The sequence below is a fragment of the Lepidochelys olivacea genome (genome assembly GCF_965140295.1).
Source record: "Lepidochelys olivacea isolate rLepOli2 genome assembly, chromosome: 10".
NCBI classification, from domain to species: Eukaryota; Metazoa; Chordata; order Testudines; family Cheloniidae; genus Lepidochelys; species Lepidochelys olivacea.
The window spans coordinates 45,039,566-45,060,396 of NC_140420.1; the positions used below are offsets into that span (position 1 = coordinate 45,039,566).

The following is a 20,831-nucleotide window of genomic DNA, read 5'->3' on the forward strand; positions in this document are numbered from 1 at the left end:
AAATATTTGGGATGTTTTTCTACATTTTCATATATATTGTATTCAGTGTTGTAATTGAAATCAAACTGTATATTATTTTTGATTACAAGTACTTGCACTGTAAAAATGATAAACAAAAGAAATAGTATTTTTCGGTTCACCTCATACAAGTACTGTAGTGCAATCTCTTTGTTGTGAAAGTATAACTTACAAATGTAAGCGAGGGAACAGTCCCGCTATTGTGGGGAACTTTCCTGACTTCTGCACTACCCCGGTGAAGTGGGCTAGCGAAAGGATCTGAGTCCTCGCTCCCACTTCCTTTACCCAGTGGTCTCCCTGCCCTTGAGGACTCCCCTTCCACTTTCCTGTCTGGCAGAGTCCTCGTAACCCCAACAAGGCTGGGCCCAGGATTCCTGGGGGGCTCGACCCCCAACCCTGCTGTGGTCACCTAGGACAGGGGCTAGGATGTCCCCACTCGGGGGTACTCTCTCTGGACTGGTCACTTCTCTGACCCACTGACCATGACACAAGTTAAAGCAAATGCAAGTTATTTAATCGACAATTAATTTTAAAAAGAATAAGGAAAAATGGGAAAGGTTAAAGGAAACACATCAACCCGCTCTGTGGCAGGGAACATCACAAACAGTGTCTCTGGAACGTCAGGGCAGTTCACAGTCTGTTCCTTGTAAGTCTCAGGCCCTGGCTGTGCTGCAGGGATGCTGTGGGTTGGACACTCACTCTGGTGGTGGCCAGACGCTCTCAGGCTCTAGGTGGCAGGGCCCTTCTTCCCAGCGTCGCCCCTGCCCTGTCGGGGTTACCAATCCTCCCCGAGTCTGGCCTGCAGAGCCTCCTGGCTGAGGTGTCTCCCTGTGCTGGGCCCGCTGCCCAGGGTCCCCCTCGGTCTCCCCAGCTGCTCACCGCACCCAGCTCCAGACTGCTCCAGCCCCAGCTGCACCACTTTGTCTCTGCACTGCTGCTGCTCTGCCTCCAGGTCCCTGGGCTGCTTCTTTGGCCCCTCTGCCTCTGGTTGCTGCAGCTCTGCTCCCAGGACAGGTCTGCTGACTGCTCCCAGCACTGACCTGCTTCCTGGGCTGCTTTTCTGGACCCTCTGGCTCTGGTTGCTGCAGCTCTGCTCCTAGGGCAAGTCTGCTCTCTCTGGTCTGTGCCTCTGGCTTTGGGGCTGCAGCTCTTCTCCCAGGACAGGGTCTGCTCTCTCTGGATCTGGCACAGCTCTGCTCCCCAGCTTAGCTTGGGCCCCTGCTTTCTCCTTAGCTCGGCCCCACTCTGTCTGACCCAGGCAATTCCAGCTCACATGAAGGACAGGCCCTCCATAGCCTCCTGACTCCCTGATTAGCCTGCCCGCCCTGTCATTCAGGCTGACCTGGAGCATTGCCCTCTCCCCATTGTTCCTGGGGGCTGTCAGTCTCAGGGTCCTCATTCCCCATCCACCCTTCCCCCTTTTAGTACTGGGAACAAAACACCCCCTCTGAATGTTAGTAAGGGGGCAACAGTCACCTTACACAAATGTAGATTTTTTTGTTTGTTACATAACTGCACTCAAAAACAAAAGAATGTAAAATGTCAGAGCCTACAAGTCCACTCAGTCCTACTTGTTCAGCCAATTGCTAAGACAAACAAGTTTGTTTACATTTACAGGAGATAATGCTGCCCTCTTCTTATTTACAATGTCACCAGAAAGTGAGAACAGGTATTTGCATGGTACTTTTGTAGCCAGCTGTGATAAATGGGAGGAGTGGGGGGAGGTAGCTCCCTTTTTTGGGCACCCAGCCAGCCAGTTAGCTATAAAATCCCTCTGGGTGACTGTTCTCTGCTTGCTTTACCTGTAAAGCATTAATAAAGTCCCCCAGGTAAAAGAAAGAGAGTGGGCACCTGACCAAAAGAGCCAATGGGAAGGCTAGAACTTTTTAAAATCCGGGGGAAAAACTACCCCTTTGTGTCTCTGTTGTTCTCTGGAAAAGAGGGGAACAGGGAGCAGTTATGCTATGAGAAGCTTTAAGCCAGGTATGATCATAAATCATCAGATCATACCTAGAACTACTATTTGGAACTCCCAAATGTGTAAGTAGATTAGGAATGTTTAGAAAGATGCAATTAGATTTATTTCTGTTTATTTCCTATGGCTAAGTGGACTCCTCTGTGCTAACCCTCTGTTTGCTTGTAACCTTTAAGCTGAACCCCCAAGAAAGCTATTTTGGGTGCTTAATTTTTGGAATTGCTCTTTTAAAATCTAGCAAAAGCCTAAGTTCCAGATGTATTTTCTTTCTTTTTGTTTTTAATAAAATTTACCTTTTTTAAGAACACGATTGGATTTTTGGTGTCCTAAGAGGTTTGTGCACATGTTGTTTAATTAGCTGGTGACAACAGCTGATTTCTTTTTTTTTCTTTCTTAGCTCTTCCCTGGAGGGGAGGGGTGAAAGGGCTTGAGGGTACCCCACAGGAAGGAATTCCCAAGTGCGCCTTCCTAGGTTCCAAAAGGGGGTTTTGCACTTGAGTGGTGGCAGCATCTACCCATCCAAGGTCAGAGAGAAGCTGTAAACTTGGGAGTTTAATACAAGCCTGGAGTGGCAAGTATTAATTTTTAAAAATCCTTGCAGGCCCCCACCTCCTGCACTCAAAGTGCCAGAGTGGGGAATCAGCCTTGAACAGCAGCATTGCAAGGTATATATGTGCCAGCTATGCTAAACATTTATATGCTCCTTCATACTTCTGCCACCATTCCAGAGGACATGCTTCCCTGCTGATGACGCTCATTAAAAAATGTTAATTACATTTGTGACTGAACTCCTTGGGGGGGAAAAAGTATATTCCTCCTGTTCTGTTTTACCCTCATTCTGCCATATATTTCATGTTATAGCAGTCTTGGATGATGACCCAGCACATGTTGTTAATTTTAAGAACTCTCTCACAGCAGACTTGACAAAATGCAAAAAAGGTACCAATGTGAGATTTCTAAAGATAGCTACAGCACTTGACCCAAGGTTTAAGAATCTGAAGTGCCTTCCAAAATCTGCGAGGGATGAGATGTGGTGCATGCTTTTAGTAATCTTAAAAGAGCAACACTCGGATGCAGAAACTACAGAACCTGAACCACCAAAAAGGAAAATCAACCTTCTGCTGGTGGCATCTGACTCAGATGATGAAAATGAACATGCGTCAGTCCGCACTGCTTTGGATCGTTATTGAGCAGAACCTGTCATCAGCATGGACTCATGTCCTCTGGAAAGGTGGCTGAAGCATGAAGGGACACATAAATCTTTAGCGCCTCTGGCACATAAATACTTTGCGATACCGGCTACAACAGTGCCATGTGAACGCCTGTTCTCACGTTCAGGTGACATTATAAACAAGAAGTGGGCAACATTATCTCCCGCGAATGTAAACACACTTGTTTTTCTGAGCGATTGGCTGAACAAGAAGTAGGACTGAGTGGATTTGCAGGCTCTAAAATTTTACATTGTTTTATTTTTGAATGCAGGGTTTTTTGTACATAATTCTACATTTGTAACTTCAACTTTCACAGTAAAGAGATTGCACTACAGTACTTGTATTAGGTGATTTGAAAAATACTATTTTGTTTTTTTACAGTGAAAATACTTGTAATCAAAAATATAAAGTGAGCACTGTACACTTTGTATTCTGTGTTGTAATGGAAATCAATATATTTGAAAATGTAAAAACATGAAAAAATGTTTAAATAAATGGTATTCTATTATTGTTTAACAGTGCGATGAATCGTGATTAGGTTTTTTTTTATTGCTTGACAGCCCTAGTATTCAGTAATTCCTTGTGGTAGGGGACACAGAGGCAATGAGTTTCTTCAGACACAGAACAAAATTTCAGGGCTAATAGCCATTCGGTGTGGGGGGGGAAAATCGCAGCTCCCACTCAGGTTCCCATAACTGTGTGTAAGTAAGTCAAACCTCTCCTAAGATGCAGTGGGAGGTGGGATTTATAGCTGGATGGGCTGTATCCCTGCATACGCCAAAGCTCTGTGGCCAGATGTTCCGACCACGGTGACACATACCAAGCCTCAGACAAGATCCTGGCTCTCCCATTGGCTAGAGTTGTCTCTATCAGCTCTTTCGTGTCCTGAAAGCTGTGGTCAGTGACTTGTTTCTGAAACTTCTGTGGGGAGAGGGGGAAGCCACATAAAGGCCTGGATCCTGCAGCAAGGTTTCTGTACAGCAACACCGGAAACCCCAAAAATGAGCCAAGGACAATGAAAGCCATGCCTTGGGGGCAAAGCTGGTGAATGGCTGGCTAGAGCCAGGCTCGGAGAAGGAGATTCCCTGCCCTGCTCCGCCCCGAACCCGCCCCTTCCTGTTACGAACAAGTCAGGGTAGCCTGAGCTCTTTGAGGAAGTGGCGTGGGAGATGGGCCAAAGGTGCCACAATGGGGTGACACTGTAAACAGAGGCTGGCACAGAAGGTGCTTTCCCTGTGGGAGTGCTAGGAACTGCATGGCTGCCTATTAGCTTGCAAGTGGCTTTTAAGTTATTTGGCTCTATAGAGCCCTAACTGGCCTGGGACCTGCCTATTTGTGATGCCTCCACCCCAGGCCACAGAGACAGTCACCAGAGGCACTTGAGCTACATTCCTCTGGATTTAAAGGCGGGGGACTGCTAGCAGTAGGGTGCTCTCTGCGAGTGGCCTTCAGCTTTGGACCCAACTCCACTCTTGGTCTGACAGAGCCCTGGGGTTGTTGATCTTTCAGGGTGTGCCGCAAACCAGGCCATTTACTGCAGTTTTTGGTAAAGGAGCTGTGTGTGGGGGGAGGCAGAGTTTGCTGCTAGTTTTAGAATTTGCATCTGTAGCCTGTCAAAGGGGCTGGTTTTAAGCCTTTTTTTGCCAGTAGGCTATAAATAATCCCTGGGGGATGCCAGCAGAGCTGCTTTCCCCTGGACTCATGTCAGTCACCTGGCAGCAGATTAAAGACTATGTGAGCCAATCACTAGAAATGGACACACAAAAATACTGTGGGCAGACGTCACATCAAACCTCATTCTTGCTCCTCGAGCCAAACTCCTCTCCCTGCACCAACCATTCGCTCAGCGCTAAGAGGTTCCTGTAGGGACAGTGTGGGACCTGGCCTGAAGTAAATTATGTTGGGGACAGAGTACAGAGAGTGCTGGAAACACAGCCTTAACGGGTAATTCTACCCTGAACTGAGGGGTTTCAGAGACAAGGCCCCTGGGTTTTAGTGGCGAAGCATCAGGTGCTGCTCTAGTGCCCATCGCCAGGGTATGGAAGTGCTGGATCACTAGGTCATAAATTGTTTTCCGTCAGCATTGGGCTGTAGCGTCTTCTGCCAGCTGGGCTCAAAGGGCATCCCCAGGAATCAATCCCCCCTAGGGCGACCAGACAGCAAGTGTGAAAAATTGGGACAGGGTGTGTGTGTGTGTGTTTGTGTGTGTGTGGGGGGGGTAATAGGCTTTTATATAAGAAAAAGCCTATAAAAATCAGGACATCTGGTCACCCCAATCCCCCCAGTCCGTTATCCCTGCACAGACTCAGCAAGGGCAGCAGCACAGATGGGGGAAAAGGATGCTGGGGTTAACCACAATGAACTGGGTAGGAAAGACCAAGTTGCTCTTGAGCCTGTCCACAGCAGGGTCTGCCAGCCACACGCATTGTGCCATGGAGGGATTCTGTGGTGGGCAGCAGTGAGAAATCATCTGCTGATGCGAACAATGTAGCAGCCTGGGGGGTGGAGGAACCTCCTGCTCTTCCTTCCACCCTTTCATAGAATATCAGGGTTGGAAGGGACCTCAGGTCATCTAGTCCAACCCCCTGCTCAAAGCAGGGCCAATCCCCAGTTTTTGACCCAGATCCCTAAATGGCCCCCTCAAGGATTGAACTCACAACCCTGGGTTCAGCAGGCCAATGCTCAAACCACTGAGCTATCCTTCACCCACTGTGTCCTGTGCTCTGGTGGGCAAGTGAGGAGCTTTGGGAGGTGCTGAGCCCCTCGGGAAGATGGTGGCATGGGAAGTACCGCTACTGATGGGAGATGCTGTAGCCAGTTGAGAGCTCAGACCAAAGGGACAGGAGGCTCAGTTGATGAGGCGGGCAGCCTCTGGGTGATGAGAGCCTGTAGCCACGAGTCCTCAGCCAGCCAGAACCTGCCCAGGATGGTAGCTGAATAGAGACACAAGTTTGTCTTGATGGGGCCCAGGACAGAGCCACTGCTGTGGGGAAGCACAGCTCAGAGGGCTCAGCTGCAGCATGTCCCCCGGTCCTGGGTCACTGCCACTGGGGGTGGCTGTAACAAGAATCGGGAAGCCTGCGTGGCTCACAGGAGCAGTGATTTCAGCACTGCTCAGGCCAGGCTCTGCCTTGTGTGACACAGAAGCTGCAGCAAAACAGCAGCAGGAAAACATGGCCCGGGAGCTGGGAGTTGAGAGTTGAATCCCTTACCATGGGACCAGTGTCCTCTCCCCTCGGGTCCCCGCTGTTAGCGAGGGCAGAGGGGAACGGGACCCAACCTGCACTTGGTAACAAAGGCTGGGCCAGAGGCTGGTTGGGGCAGGAGAGGTGAGGTGAGGTGAGGGACCATACCAGGTGGCAGAAGCAGGGTCTGGGGGTGGGGGGAGGAAGGGCCAAATGGGGCAGGAGAAGCAGGGCTGGGGTGGGGATGGAGCAGCAGAGGCAGGGATGGGGGGTGGGCGGGGGAAGGCAGGGCCAGATGAGGCAGAAGGAGCAGGGATGGGGGTGGGGATGGAGCCGCAGAGGCAGGGATGGGGGGTGGGGGGAGGTAGGGCCAGATGGGGCAGGAGAAGCAGGGCTGGGGTGGGGGTGGGGATGGAGAGGCAGCGGCAGGGCCAGAGGGCTGTACTAAGCGGGCAGTGAGTGCTGCAGCAAGGGCAGAGTTTACAACCTGCTGATCTCAGCTCTTGTTCTGCTGAGTGGGGCCCTCCCAGCTGCCTGGCCAGCCGGCTCTAGCTCTTTGACCCAGTGCGATGGGGAAGGTGGGGTGGGGGAGCTCATTGAGTCCAGGAGCCAGCCCCACACATGCAGCCCCGACAAAGGAGATAATGACGCCAGCCTATGTCACATGCTGTGGCCAGCCGTGGGGGTGAGGGACAACCACAGCCTTCCTCTTCTGGAGCGGCTCCCAACCCAGCCCAAGGCTCCCATTCTGCCACTGTGAAAAGAACAGCGCTAGCAGCGACCCTGAGCCCAGAGCAGCCTGGGGTGAGCACCCTCTGCCTGCTGCACCCAACTAGCAGGGCTGCTCAGGCCCGGCTTTGCAATGGGACAGCCCAGACGGAGGGGAGCAGGACCCTGCTTGCCAAGCCACCCTCTCCTAAACTGCCAAGGGTGCCACAGCCTCACAGGGCTGCCCTTAGGAAGAGCCAGTGTCTCTACACAGACAGCACCAGGCCCAGAGACGTGCCCGTGCTCCAGACCTGTGGACTGGCAAAGGAGGCACGGGTGTCCACCTGTGCTGCCATTGCCCTGTCGCTTGGCAGCAGTGAGGGGCATTTGTCTTCCAACCAAACTGGAGGCCTGAGCCCAGGAGACAGGCCTGGCTGGGCCTCCCGTCCCCTCCCAGAGCTCTGTGATAATCCACATCAACCCAGGAAGCCTTTGGCCGAATGCCTTGTTCTGCAGGGCTGAGGAGAGCATGCACTGAAGTGCACCCAAGGCATTCAGGGGCGAGCACAGCCTGACTGTGCCAGCCCCATGGCCAGGCATCTCCTCCAACTCAATGGATGCTGTGTTGTCTGTCACATCTGCCAGTTTCCAGACCCCTGTTCGCGTTCCAGCTGCTGGGTGCGCTGTCAGACGTACCCCCTCACACACTGCTTCAATTGCTCGGATTACAACTCTTGGCCAGCCCCATTGCTCACATGATGCCCCCCTTGCTGTGCTCCGCACCTAGTCCCACAGTCGTCCAGTGGTACAGTTATTGTTCCCTCTTGGGAGCTGGTCCATTCTCCCAGGGAGAGAGCCAGCCCAGGATCACTTTGACTGTCCATTTTGAAGACTTAGCTCCACTCCCATCTCCTGGTGCTGACCAGTTCTCAGTGACTTTTGCAACAGCCTTGTCAGGGGGCAGCAAGGCCTGCCTTGGGAAAGGTGTCCTCTAAGGTGGGGTGCCTACGTGGCAAGCCCTAGGGTTCTGCAGCGCTCATGGCACTAGGCGAAATCAACAGGCATTACAGAGATTCAGCCCCTCAGAGAAGCAGGCCACAGCTGTCTTGAGTTGGGCACCCAAACATAGGTCCAAGTTCACTGGCCAATCCCCCCCAGCCCCAAGGCTGACCGTGACTGAGACACAATGAGTGATCTGGGGCTAGTCACATTTTCCAGCTCACTCCTTATTTTATCTCCTCCTCGCACACGCTCACCTGGCACCTCCTGCTGTTCGGCAGCCAGCTCCCTTTTGCAGGTGCTGAGTGCAGTGCCCCGACTGACCAGAAAGGAGGGCTGCTGAGCACAGGAAGCTCTTCCCCCACCTGGAGCTGCGCATGCTGACTCCCTCCCTGCCACAGCGGGACACGTGCAGTTGCAGAGGAGGAGCAGCCGTTTGTTGCTCCCCATTCTGTGCCTCTGTTCAAAGTTTGCATGGAAAACACCTGCCCTTATTGCCCACCCCGCCCTATGTAATTGGCAGGCAAATGCACCACTGCTTGCAGTGTGGGCTGCTGGGAAGAGATGGTGTATTTGCTCTAGGAGCCATGTACTCTGAAAGCAGCTAGGTAACAAAGGAGCAGAACAAAGGGTGGCTGAATGCCAGGGGTCAGAGTCCAAGCACAGACCTTGGGTCAAATTCAGAGACGGTGTAAGAGGGCACAGCTCCCACTGACTTCACTGGGCCTGGGTCTGCTCCTAACAGAACTGGATGTGGCCCCAACGGCACTGAAGGGAAGGACAAGCCAGCAGACTGCACGCTGTGGATCTGTCTCTGTGCCTCTGAGCCCGTCTGCCCTGCCCCAGCAGAGGGGCCAGGAACCACAGCCAAACTCACTTCCCTGAGCATGCCCGCTGGCTGCTGAAGTGTTGCTGGGCTGCTGCCTTGGCAGTGGCTCACGTGCTGATGTCCCCAGCGCTGCAGGGAGGCACAGCAGAGCCCTTGTTCTCTGGCTTAGCACCGTACTGGCTGCCTGCTCCTGGGATGATGGAATGGAACTTGGCTGTGGCTCTCGCTTGCGCCGGCTCCTGTTTGCCTTGCAGGCTACGCTGATTCCCACCCTCTGAGTTTTCCCTTCCCCAGGCGAGGCAAGGCCAGAACGCCTCCAGGGGGATTTGAGCCCCAGCTCAGAGCTGGTCTCGTCACTGCCAAACGAACCCACATTGAGAGCAGGACCAAAGAATAGGAAGAGCCTGTGTCACTGATCTCAGGGAGGAGCACAGCACCAGCTAACTTTAACAGCACCCCCCCACACACACATTAACCTCAGGCCCTGTAAATGACCTCCAAGTGGACCCCACAAATCCACCCGCAGCCGTGAACATGAGTGATGCCAACCCAGCCTGAAAACAGGTCCAGGAAAAGTCCCATCCCCCAACATTGCATGACAGAGCCTTGTCTAGAGCTGGCCCGGGTGGGCTCAGGCTCCTAGCCTCAGCAGCGGCATCTTATCCTTCTGGCTCCACCAAGTCCTTGTTGCCAACGGAAACTTCATCACCCTGACCCATCCTGGGATTACGGCCTGAACCCCTTCCCCAGTGACCATGTGCTCAAGTGCATCATATGGGGTCCCTCACTGCCCTGCTTTACCGGGTCTGGACTGGTGTGCTGTGAGAATGTGCCTCCCAGCCCCTCCCCCCGCCCACTAATGCCCGAGTCAGGCATCAGCAATGGAGGTAAACCCTGGAGCAGCCAGGGATTAGCTAAATAGATAACACTGAGCCACCATGGAGAGCCAGCTCAGGCACACCGGCTCCTTTGGCCTGGGGGGATTGAAGGGGAACCCAGCACTAGAACAGCAGGGGTTTCAGGCTGGGTTTGAGGGTCATCGGCAGATGGGTGTGGGGGAAGTGCCCTGGGCTGGAGTAGCCAAGGGCTGTGGGGGCTGAAGGGCATCAGCAAGCCTAGAGGCAGGGGGAACTTGGCCAACTCCTGCCTGTGCTGTGGTTGTCTAGCCAGCACTATTAGCTCCCCAGGGTATCTCAAGTGCCCCCTGCTCCCTCCTAGCCCCAGCGCCTCTTCCTGGGGCCGTGTGCGCAGGGATCCTTCCTCTTCCCTCCAGGGACTCTGCTGTTCTGCTCATTTCACAGCAGTGAGGGCCTTTAGCAGAAATAAGAAGTGAAAGCGGAATGAGGGGATTCTGCTTCGCCTTTTCCCTGGGGGTCTTAGTCAAACCAGCTCTGGCCGAGGTGTCACTTCCCTCTCCTGCGGGGAAGAGGCCTGAGCTCTGGGGTCAGGCTTCGACACTCACACAGGATGGGATGGGGACCCCTTACAGGGACACAGAACAGCAGGAAATCCCTTCTGTTTGTAGGCCCTGCAATTATTCCAGGGGGAGGAGCAGCAACATGCTCCTTTGGCCTGAGCTCTTGATACAGGCTTCCAAGTAAGTGTCCGACCACCAGCACTGAGCGTGGGTGTGGGTGGGTGTTTACACACGTACCTGGGAGGGGGGCTGTCCCTGGGCTATCTGTGCACTGCACCTGTAAGGGGAGAGGATTCTCCCTGCCCCAGGTTGTAGTTCCATGTAGATGCAGAAGGGTGCAGTGAATAGCCACTACCCCCCGCCCCCCTTCCCCGGGAGAGACTTTATATTCTTCCTTACCCTGTCGCCCAGACTGCCACTCATCTGCCACTTGTGAACGGGGGCAGTAACAAAGGCATCTGGCAGGCAGGCCCCGGGTACAGTGTCACTGGGGTCCAGGGAGGCACACCTGTGCTAGCTCAGGGAACACTAGCAGGGAAGACCCAGACCCTGGGTGCGTACTCAGGCTGCCCGCCCTCGCTGGAGTCCCTGCCAGGGTTACCGCTGCTGGCCGGGACGTGTGGTGGCCCGGGGCCAGGCTACCCGCTGGGCAGGGCGCCCGCTCCCCCCTACGGTGCAGCCCCTCGGTGCCATGCCCCAGGCTGTCTCGGGCGCTGGGCGCGGTCCGGGGGCCAGTCCCGAGGGGGGTCGACGCGCGCTCCGGGTGGGCGCCAGGGGCGGGGCTGGGCGGAGCCCGGGGCGGGGCGGCGATGAATGGAGCGGGCTCGCCAGCCCGGCCGGCGGCGCGATGATCGCGGTGTCTATCCCCGCGGTGGGGCCGGGGGCCGAGCCCGAGCCGAGCCCGGAGAAGACGCACACGGTGAGGGGGCCGAGCTGCTCCGGTCCGGCCCGGGGGACCCCGGGCTGCGCTGGCTCCTTTCCCCGGTTCCCAGCCGCTACGCCCGGTCCCCTTGGCCCGGGCTGCGTCGCCCTGGGGCACCCGGGCTGAGCCCGGCGCCCACGTGCGGCCCGCGGCTGAGGGGCCCGGCGAGGAGGGCTCCGGCGCCCGGCTCAGCCCGCCCGGGACCGCACCTGGCTGCGGGGAGCTGGCCTGGGGTCGCGGAGGTGGCGCTGCGGGTCCAGGGCCGAGTCGCTGCGGCCCGTGAGCGGACCCCGCAGGTGCCGAGTCCCGGGGCCGGGGCCCGGCGCAGGCCAGGTCCGCAGCCAGGTCCTGTCACGCCGGGACCTCGCTGCCCTCAGCCGGGGCGGGTCGGGGAGCCGGGGCGAGCCTCCGGCCGGGGGATCCGAGGGTGCCCTGGGGCCAGCAGCCAAGGAGCCTGAAGTGGGACACAAGTCGGGGGGGGGGGGAGACATGGAGACGCCAGAGCTTCTCCCTTCGCCTAGTGCCCGGGCTCCCGGCCCCGGCCCCGTTAATGAGTAACAGAAATCCGAGTTGGGCTTGTTCCGCCCTGTGGCGGGACCAGCCCGCCCGCCGCGGCTGGCCCAGGGCTCACCTGGCTCCTGCTGCCGGGGCGCGGGGTTTGTGGCAACTTCTCCCGGCGCAGGAAATTCTTTATAACCCGCTTCAGGTTCTGCCCTGGTGGCGGTGGGGGAGGGGCCGTGGCAATGCGGCTGCAAAGTGCCCCCCCCCCGGGAGACAAACCCCGCTGGAGAGATCAGAGGGCTGGAGGAGGAGGAGCCAGGTCCGTAATTAGTGGTTCCCATCCGACAGCTGCTCAGACCCCTCCGCAGGGAGAGTCTCAGCCAGTTAATAGTAAAGGAGCGACCCATGGCTTTTTCTCCCTCTCTGAGGCACTAGAGATCCTCCTCCCCCCGGGGGGCTCCGTGAGCCAGGGCCTGTCCCACACCCCCCTTGCTGGCACTCTCAGCAGTCCCCAGGGCCGTGCTGTCCCAGCCCTCTCCTGCCCAGCGGGGTGAGAGTTGTGTGTGTTTGCCAGCCTAGGTGCTGCTTTCCCGGGGTCTGACTTGGGGGTCTCTGCAGGAGCCAGGTGCAGCACTGCAGCTGGCTGGGGGCTCAGGAGCTGTGGCTTGTGGGTTGACCCCTCCCCTCCCCCCGCCGTTCAGCAGCCTGTAAAAGCTACAGGGCTTGGGGCTGGCTTGTGGCATAAGCACCAGTCCCTGTCTGGTTATAAACATGCCAGTCCTCTGTAGGACAGAGAAAGGGTTAAACCCTTCCCATAACTCCTTCATAGCTCGTCCCTCTGCATGGGCGGGCAATGGAGCAGGATGAAGCCAAGACCCAGAGAAGGGCCCCCACCAGGCCCTTCTATGGCATCAGTCAGCAGCCTGTCATCATCTCCTCCCTGCTCCAACCACACTGATAAGGTGGGACTGTCAAAAATTGCCAATGCCGACTATATTTCAAGTTGTCATGGCGGGGTATTGGGAAAAGTTTTCAATTAGCAATAATCATGCCTTGGATTAACCTCATTGGCTACGATACTGCCACTGCAAAACTCCCTGGCCTGCATGGCTGACTGGCAGCAGCGCAGCCTGGGCTGGGGATTTTAGTTCACTTTTTCTCTGTTCCTTCCTCTCTCCTGCAGCCCTAAGCCTGAGGAGTCTGCGCTGGCCTATGGGCTCCCTGCCTTCCCCAGGAGAGCAGGCTGCAGAAGAAGCCCCATGTGGTGCCAGCCAATATACTCAATATTATCCCAACTGGCTGATTCGACAGCCCCTCCCCAGCTCTGACCCCAGCCAGTGGCTGTCTGTCTGCCCAGCTATTAAACATTCCCCCCTTCACTTCCTGCAGCTAGGGAAGGCAAGTGATGAAACTTCCCCTCCTGCCTACACTATCTGGGCCTGCTCTGCTTTGCAGTCCCCTGTGTCCCGGGTCAGCATCAGGCTGAGAGTAGAGGGCAGATGGATGCAGGATCCAGGAATGGTCTCACTAGTGCTGTGTGTAGAGGAAATACCACTCCTGCTGTTCCCCTGCTTATAAATCCATGGAGCACACTAGCTGTCTTAGCTACAGTGTCCTTCTCTGCCTGCCCAAGCCCTGTTTATGCTGGGTCAGTCTCCCTTCGTGTCCTGCTTCTGCTGGAGAGCCTCACCCTGACGTGACCGGCAACAGGGTCTGCCTCGCTGCACCTGTGCTTGGCCAGCAGCCCAGCACTGGGTGTCGACCTGAGGGACTTCCCCTGTCTTGCTCCCCGCATAGGCATGAGCAGGTCACCACACCCCTGACATGCACCAGGCACGTCTTCTCCTCTGGGCACCACATGGAGGCTGGGGGTCTGTGAGCTGGTCCCAGCTAGTTGATTGAGAGATTGGATGAGGAAGGACTGAGGATCCCCCGGTGCTTGCCCTGTGTGTGTGTGTGGGGAGAGCTGAAGGGCCCCTGCGGGAATTCTAGATGTTGAACGCTCCCCTGACTGGCTGCCCAGGCCTGGTTTGAAAGTCACTCGCAGAAGATGAGGCTGCTGTGAGCCATCTAGGCTGGGTGCTGGCTGGAATTTGATTTGTGTTGCTATGGGGCACTGAGTAATTATGTACCGTCATGGCTGGGGAGGCCATGGCCAGATCCTGCCTGGCTCATTTAATTGTCCTCTGTGCCAGGGCTCTGGTGAGGGGTTTCAGAGTCCTGTCCTGCTGTGTTGGGCAGTGACCAGACCCCATCCAGGGCAACTGTCCAGCCAGAGAGCCAATTCCAACCCTCAAGCAGGAGCATGTGCGACCTGCTGCGTTCCTGTGAGCTGCGTCCAACACTAGGAGGAGCGAAATGAACGCACAAGGGGTGTGAGCATGGTGCAGGCAAACTCACTGCCGGGCCCCAAGAAGAGCCTTGCTGCATTAGCTTGGCTCTCCCACCACCGTGTGTCAGATGGATGCGTGCACACACAATGTGCAATTGTGCAATCTTGATCAGATTTCATGCGCTAAACGGAGATAAACATGGCCAGCCCTCAGATGGGGAAACCTCCGCGCTGCCATGGTATCGATGCTCACTTTGGTGCCTTGTGTGAGGCTATGGGGTGCTACGCTGCTGGAGGGGCCATATTCCAATGTGAGGCAGTGCTGACAGCTGATCATTAATGATTGGTCCCACTCTTTGACAGGTGGGTGCTAAGCCTAGTGGTCTGGCCCAATTCCTAGCTATGTCCTGCCTACACCCAGCCTCCTTGCAGTGCCAGCTGGCTGCAGTTCTTCATGTGCTACCCTAGCGTGACTCTGATGTAGCTGTGCACTGCTTAGGCAGAGCATGCGCCACCCTACACGTGACGGTGGCAGCATCTCCTGTGCGTAGGGTTTGGTAGGATGGGAGATGCGCTAGATTCCTGAGCTCAGGGAGCTGAGCCGTGCTGGCCTGTCATTTGCATGAGGCATTTCAGACAGTTTTCAGATGCTAAGGATGGCAGTGCTGTGCCCTGCAAGAGGGGAGTGTCTTTAGCCACACTGCTCCCCTCCTGGCTGGAGCCAGAGCCTGCTCTGAAAGAGCCTTTTGTGACTCTGTTTTCACACGTGCAGTGCATTCTGGGAGAGGGAACACGACTGCTTTAGCTGCTAAGCAAACACTGCAGTTTCACAGCCCTGTGAGCAGTTGCCCGACCGGAGGGCTATGGGGAAGCAATGTCCCTTCTCCAGTTCGGGCAGCTGGGGAGAGGGGGCTGGGGCGTACTGGGAAGGGTGTGCTCTTATTGCGTATTTCTGCTCTAAGGGTGGGGCCTGGCAGGCCCGTCTCACGTCTCTCCTGTGCCCTTGCAGGTGTTTACGGTGGAGGTCCTGTGCAATGGCCGGAAACATATCCTTGAGAAGCGCTACAGCGAGTTCCATGCCCTGCATAAAAGGGTGAGGGCCGGCCGGGCAAGCAGCTGGAATGGGGAACAGGGCTTAACTCCACGTTATCCACAGCAAACCCCGGGGAACTGATCTTTCCACTGCCACAGGGCTCAGCTGCTGCCTTTGGGGAATTCATCCCTGCAAACGTGTGCTGAATGGTAACACTTCCTCCACACGTGTGTCACCAGCTGTTAGTCTGTCTCCCTGCCCATGTTCTGCTCCTCTGGGGTATGCTCGCGGATTGGGCACATGCCAGTTACAAGGGAAGCCACGTCCCTGCCCACAGCTCTGTGTGACTGGAACGGGGAGATAGGATAACATGGACCTCTGTGTAGTTCTCTTCCCTGCACTGGACTGTGCCTGCCCTTCAGCCAGCACCAGATTAAGGCCTGGGCAGCATCGGCCTGCACTGAGTTGTTTACTCGCCCTCTGTTTACTCCGCCTTCTTTTTTTTTTTTTAATTTTATTTAAAGGGGCTTGAAAATATGGCGGAGTGTAATTGACATGGCGACACCTGCCTGAACCTGGGCTCGTTGCTGTGAGAAGGGGACCTGCGTTATCTCACTGGGGTGTTCATGCAAAACCCCTCAGGGTCTTACCAGCACCACCCTGATAGAGGATCCTGGCAGGAGGGGAGGAATGCAGGGGCTCACCCAAGCAGCTGAGGTGTAATATTGGAGAGGGTGGGGCATACTGCCACCCCTGCTGGTGCTGGGGAGAGAAGAGACCTTTGCAGCTCCTGAGGGGGTTCAGTGCTGTTGTGTGTCAGAGAGGGGAGGGGTCCTCATGCCATGGTGTGGCTGGGGCCAGGGTCTTGCCTGCATGGTGTGGAGCATGGATCCCCAGAGCAGAGCCTCTAGCCCAGGGCCCCACAGGACCCTGGCGTCCTGTGGCTCCAAGCAGCAGGTGGGCTGTGACTTGGTCTGATAGTAATGCCACGTTCTGCCCTAGATAAAGAAGATGTGCAAGGTCCCAGATTTCCCCCCCAAGCGAGTCCCCAACTGGATATCGAAGGTGCAGGAGCAGCGGCGGCAGGGCCTGGAGGTTTACATTCAGGTAGGATGTTTCCCTGCAGCCCACGCCTGGGACTCTGCCACTGGTGACTCCTGGGCTGGGTTTGAGCCCCCTGGAGTGGATTTGGGCTTGCTCCCTTAGAAAGGCCCAACGTGTTTTTTGTTGGGTTGTCCTGCCACCAGGGGGCAAGGGGCTCTGGTAAGGTCTAACCTGCCCCCTGTGTTTGCTGCAGGGTGTCCTGTACTACAACAAGGAGCTGCCTAAGGAACTGCTGGACTTCCTGAAGCTCAGGCACTTTCAGCAGGATGCCAAGGCCAGCAGCCTGGAGTGAGTATCCTGAGGCCTGGGGCACCCACTGGTGGAAGCCAAGGTCTCCTATGAACTTGGGACATCAGGGAGCTCAAGCGATTCCTTGGTGCCCTCCCTGGGCATGGGAGGGGCTGGTGGGGTTAGTGTTCATGTGAGGCAGCACTGCCTAGTGGCTGGAGCCACTAGCTTCTAATCCCACCTCTGCCAGTGACTTGCTAGTGACCCTGGAAAGGTACCATCCCCTCTCAAATGCTGTTTCCCCACCTGAGAAATGTGGCTAACTGCTCATGCTCCCTGGGAGGGACCAGAGAGGGACAATGTGTTACAATGGGGATTTCTTCTTTTGTTTGCCCAGCCTCTCACCTGTGCAGCAGAGCAGTTCTGTGCCTTTCCAGCAGGGGGCTGTCCTAGCAGCCCTGCCCTTAGTGCACCAGTACAGGGCTCATCAGCTGCAGCTCTTAGCAGCTATTGAACTGTGTTTGCCGACCCAGGGCAGACTTAAATTCAGGCAACTACGGCCTGTGTGCAAACTCGGCCATAGATGACATGAACCCGGTCCCTGATGTCTTCAAGGTAGTATGTCCCTCCCTCAGCTCTGCCTAACATATAGGAGAGGGGAGCACCTGTCTCCCCCCACCACAAAGGGCCTGGGCCCTTCACTCCCCTGGCTCTGTTTTCTTGCAGCTCCCTGTGTGACTTAATCTGAGGAGGGAGAAGTTGCCCTTCTGCCTCCTCCCAGTGCTAGTGGTGGGGCTTTGCTCCAGCTGCAGGGGGCTGGCGGCAGGGCTTCCAGTTGCTGGCCAACCTCCTCAAGCTCTGGATGGGGTTCCTAGCTTGTGGGCTCGTTGCCAGAGACCCCTCCCGCCTGCGCTGGCCTTATCTCTGCTAGCTGGGCCACCTGCAGGGCAAGGGCACCCCCTGGTGGCTGGCTGCTTCTAGAGAAATTCTCCCAGCAGTGGAGGCTCAGCTGCCTTGTCAAACGGCTTGGAGTTATTGTCCCCCCACCCTCCACTGGTTCAGCTGAAAGAAACAGCCCCACCTTCCAACTGCTTTGTCGAGATCCCTGTGGGTAAGGGAATCCCCTGCTATCTGGGAGAGCCGATATGCTGACAGGGAGCCTGCGCCCCCCAGCAGCCTTGTCCTCCCCCCTCTACCCCCAATGGCGGAAGATGGACTGCACTAAGGAGCCCCCTTATAGAGCAAAAGAGAATCTGCCCTGGATCCACAGGCACAGGAGAGCCCCACTGGGCACGAGCGAACCTGTGCCCCCTGCCCAATCCCATCCTGTTGGGCGAGGACCCACCTTGCCAGGACCCAGGCACTGGAGAGGCAGTGTGGGGGCAGTCTGTCAGGCTGCTCTCACTAGCCACTCATGTCACTGCCCAAGAAGGAGCCAGGTCCTCATCTGCCTCTCTCATTGCAGCCACGGCTTCCTGCTCTCCCACCGGCCGGTTATGATCTTCTACAAAGATCCCTACGTGCTCCCCTCCTCCACAGGTAAGGCAGGGGGCACTGGGGTCCTGGGGCAGGCGATGCAAGGAAAATGTTGTGTCCTGGGCTGAAGGCATGGATTCCTCTGCTCCTGGGCAGGCTGCTGCCAATGGCCTCTTCTGAGTGTTCGCCGCTCCCAAAGGAATGCTGGCATCCTGCAAGCTGGTTCCCTTTACAAAGGAGGGGTGTCCTGTGAGGTGCTGCCCCTCTGCTCATCTTCTCTTACCTTTGTAGCAAAACTGCCCCTTGGCAGTGAACTTGGCCAGTGCCTGAGACTTAAACCCTACAACTGCTCCCTGCACAGTGGCCGTTCAGTGTTACTGGGAGCAGAGCAGGACCCACCTGCTTTCCCAAAAGGCACATTTCACAAAACCAAGAGCAACAAAGGTCTCAATGGGGCCTGAACTCTTTCCCCTCTTGTGCAGTCCAGCTGCTGCAGCCTGGCAGGAACGTCTTCAGGAGAAAAGAGATTTTTCTAACCACCCGAAGCCCACCCCCTGCCCCATCCTTCCCTAGAAGGCTGGGAAGAGGGCAAAGGCCCTGGTGAGAAGATGTAAAAACAAAGTTTGCTGCCCATAGCTGCACTGTCCAGAACAATGGCCTGGGGCTGTTGAGGTTTTAAGGGGAAGTTTTTGCCAAATTTTGCAGTGGGGTCTATTCTGCTGCCCTAATCCTCCCCCCAGTTGTTTCAGAAGTATGCAATACTCTTATTTCCTACCATGCAGTGCTGCAGGCTGCTGTTAGACATGCTCTACTTGGGTGTGAAGTGCTTTTGCATATAGTGATGGGGCTAATATGTGTCCTGGGGGTACCATACAGCCTAGAACCTGGCTCAGCTTGTAAAGGGCTTCTTAGAGCCCTTGAGCCCAGCTGGGCCAGTGGGGCGGATGGAATAGGTTAGCTGCAGTTCATTCGGCCGTCTCTCCCTTCCAAGGGGATCTGATGCCCTGCAGCCCTGTCTGGTCAGCAAGGCTGGAAACTGGAACAGTGGGCAGCTGTTGGGCTGTCATCTGGTTCTGAATCTTAATGTAAGAGGGTGTGGAGCTGAATCTGGTATCCAGTCCCCCTTTAATTCCTGCAGGCTAGATCGCTGCAGTGGGACTGGAACCCTGCAGGACCTGCTGCTGTAATAGCAGGAATGAGATTTAAAAAAAAATCCCCTGCAGAGCTCTGCTCCCAGAGTCTGGTCTAGTTCCAGTCTTCCTGCTGCTACTGAGAAACAGCTGTGCTTTTAACCCCTTTCCTCTCCTGTTTTGCAGAGCTGCTGCCAGACATAGTTCTGAGTGGTGTGTTACAAGGCTTCTACCGACCAGCAAGCTCCTGCTGGGGGAAGGCAGCCCCAAAGTGCTTGGTGGGGCCCCACATGCTTAGCCAGCATGGCTCATGAGGGTATTCTCCACTGCTCGGGCTTCACCAGCACCATTACTGGAGGGGGAGCACTGCTTGGTTGTCTCATTTAGGGATCGCTCCTGTATCTCAGGGGCTGTACCTTCCCTTCTCCTGGGATTTGTTCCTGCCCTCCGCACACAAGGGGTGATGGACAAAATGGGGAGCTGCTGCTGAGCCTGGGGGCAGGTGCTTCACACACATGGAGGTTGGGCTGAAAGCTCCTGGGGGACTGTTCTCATTGAGCACTTGTAATGAACAGGACAGCTGTCAGGCCAGACCCTAACTGCTCCACCAGTGCCATCTCTGGCCACAGCTCCAAAAAGCAAGAGAGGCCAGAGCCACAGCAAGCGGAAATGCTGCTACCTGCACTCTGGCTGGGGGGGGAGGGGGGGAGTGCCTTATGCCAACCGCAGCAGCTCCTGCCAGGCTAGATGGAGCCTATGGGGGGAGGAGGTGGTGTCCCAGACCCATGTAGAGCCCCCCAGGGGAAGGGCTGGCCTCCTGCAGGATAAAGGGAGCTGTGCAGATGTGTATTGGCAATAAATCACTCGGGTCTGGTTTGGAGATGGCTGCTGTGCTGTGTTTATCTGGGCCTAAGGCCTATAAAGAGCTGTGTCCTGGGTGTGACGTGCCCTGTTTGGCCTCTCAGCCAAGGGGTGAAAGAGGACAAAAGCCTAGTTGCAACTACTGGATGTTCTCATGAACAAGGTCAGTCAGCCTCACCTCAGTCCCTGGAAAAATCATGGAGCAGGTCCTCAAGGGATCCATTCTGAAGCACTTAAAGGAGAGGAAAGTGATCAGGAACTGTCAGCATGGATTCACCAAGGGCAAGTCATGCCTGATTAATCTAATTGCCTTCTATGACGAGATAACTAGCTCTGTGGATGAACGGAAAGCAGTGGACGTGTTGTTCCTTGACTTTAGCAAAGCTTTTGACAGTCTCCCACAGTATTCTCGCCAGCAAGTTAAAGAAGGTTGGGCTGGATGAATGGACTATAAGGTGGATAGAAAGCTGGCTAGATTGTCGGGCTCAACGGGTAGTGATCAATGGCTCCATGTGTAGTTGGCAGCCAGTATCAAGTAGAGTGCCCCAGGGGTTGGTCCTGGGGCCAGTTTTGTTCAATATCTTCATAAATGATCTGGAGGATGGTGTGGATTGCACCCTCAGCAAGTTTGCAGATGACACTAAACTGGGAGGAGTGGTAGATACGCTGGAGGGTAGGGATAGGATACAGAGGGACCTAGACAAATTGGAGGATTGAGCCAAGAGAAATCTGATGAGGTTCAGCAAGGACAAGTGCAGAGTCCTGCACTTAGGATGGAGGAATCCAATGCACTGCTACAGACTAGGGACCGAATGGCTAGGCAGCAGTTCTCCAGAAAAGGACCTAGGGGTTACAGTGGACGACAAGTTGGATATGAGTCAGTGTGCCCTTGTTGCCAAGAA

The 20,831-nt window shown here is 55.7% G+C and overlaps 1 protein-coding gene across 2 annotated transcripts; it reads left to right on the forward strand.

Annotated features, from left to right (window-relative positions):
* Positions 1-11,145: 11,145 nt before the first annotated feature.
* Positions 11,146-19,948, forward strand: SNX22 (sorting nexin 22). Of its 2 annotated transcripts, XM_084640556.1 has the most exons (7): positions 11,146-11,261; positions 12,949-13,163; positions 15,107-15,190; positions 16,133-16,237; positions 16,428-16,522; positions 17,928-18,001; positions 19,255-19,948. In XM_084640556.1, the coding sequence occupies exons 1-7, from the start codon at positions 11,156-11,158 to the stop codon at positions 19,380-19,382; spliced, it is 807 nt and encodes a 268-aa protein (XP_084496682.1). In that variant the 5' UTR covers positions 11,146-11,155; the 3' UTR covers positions 19,383-19,948. The 2 variants fall into 2 exon arrangements, with proteins under 2 accessions (XP_084496682.1, XP_084496683.1); XM_084640557.1 differs by lacking the exon at positions 12,949-13,163.
* Positions 19,949-20,831: the final 883 nt, after the last annotated feature.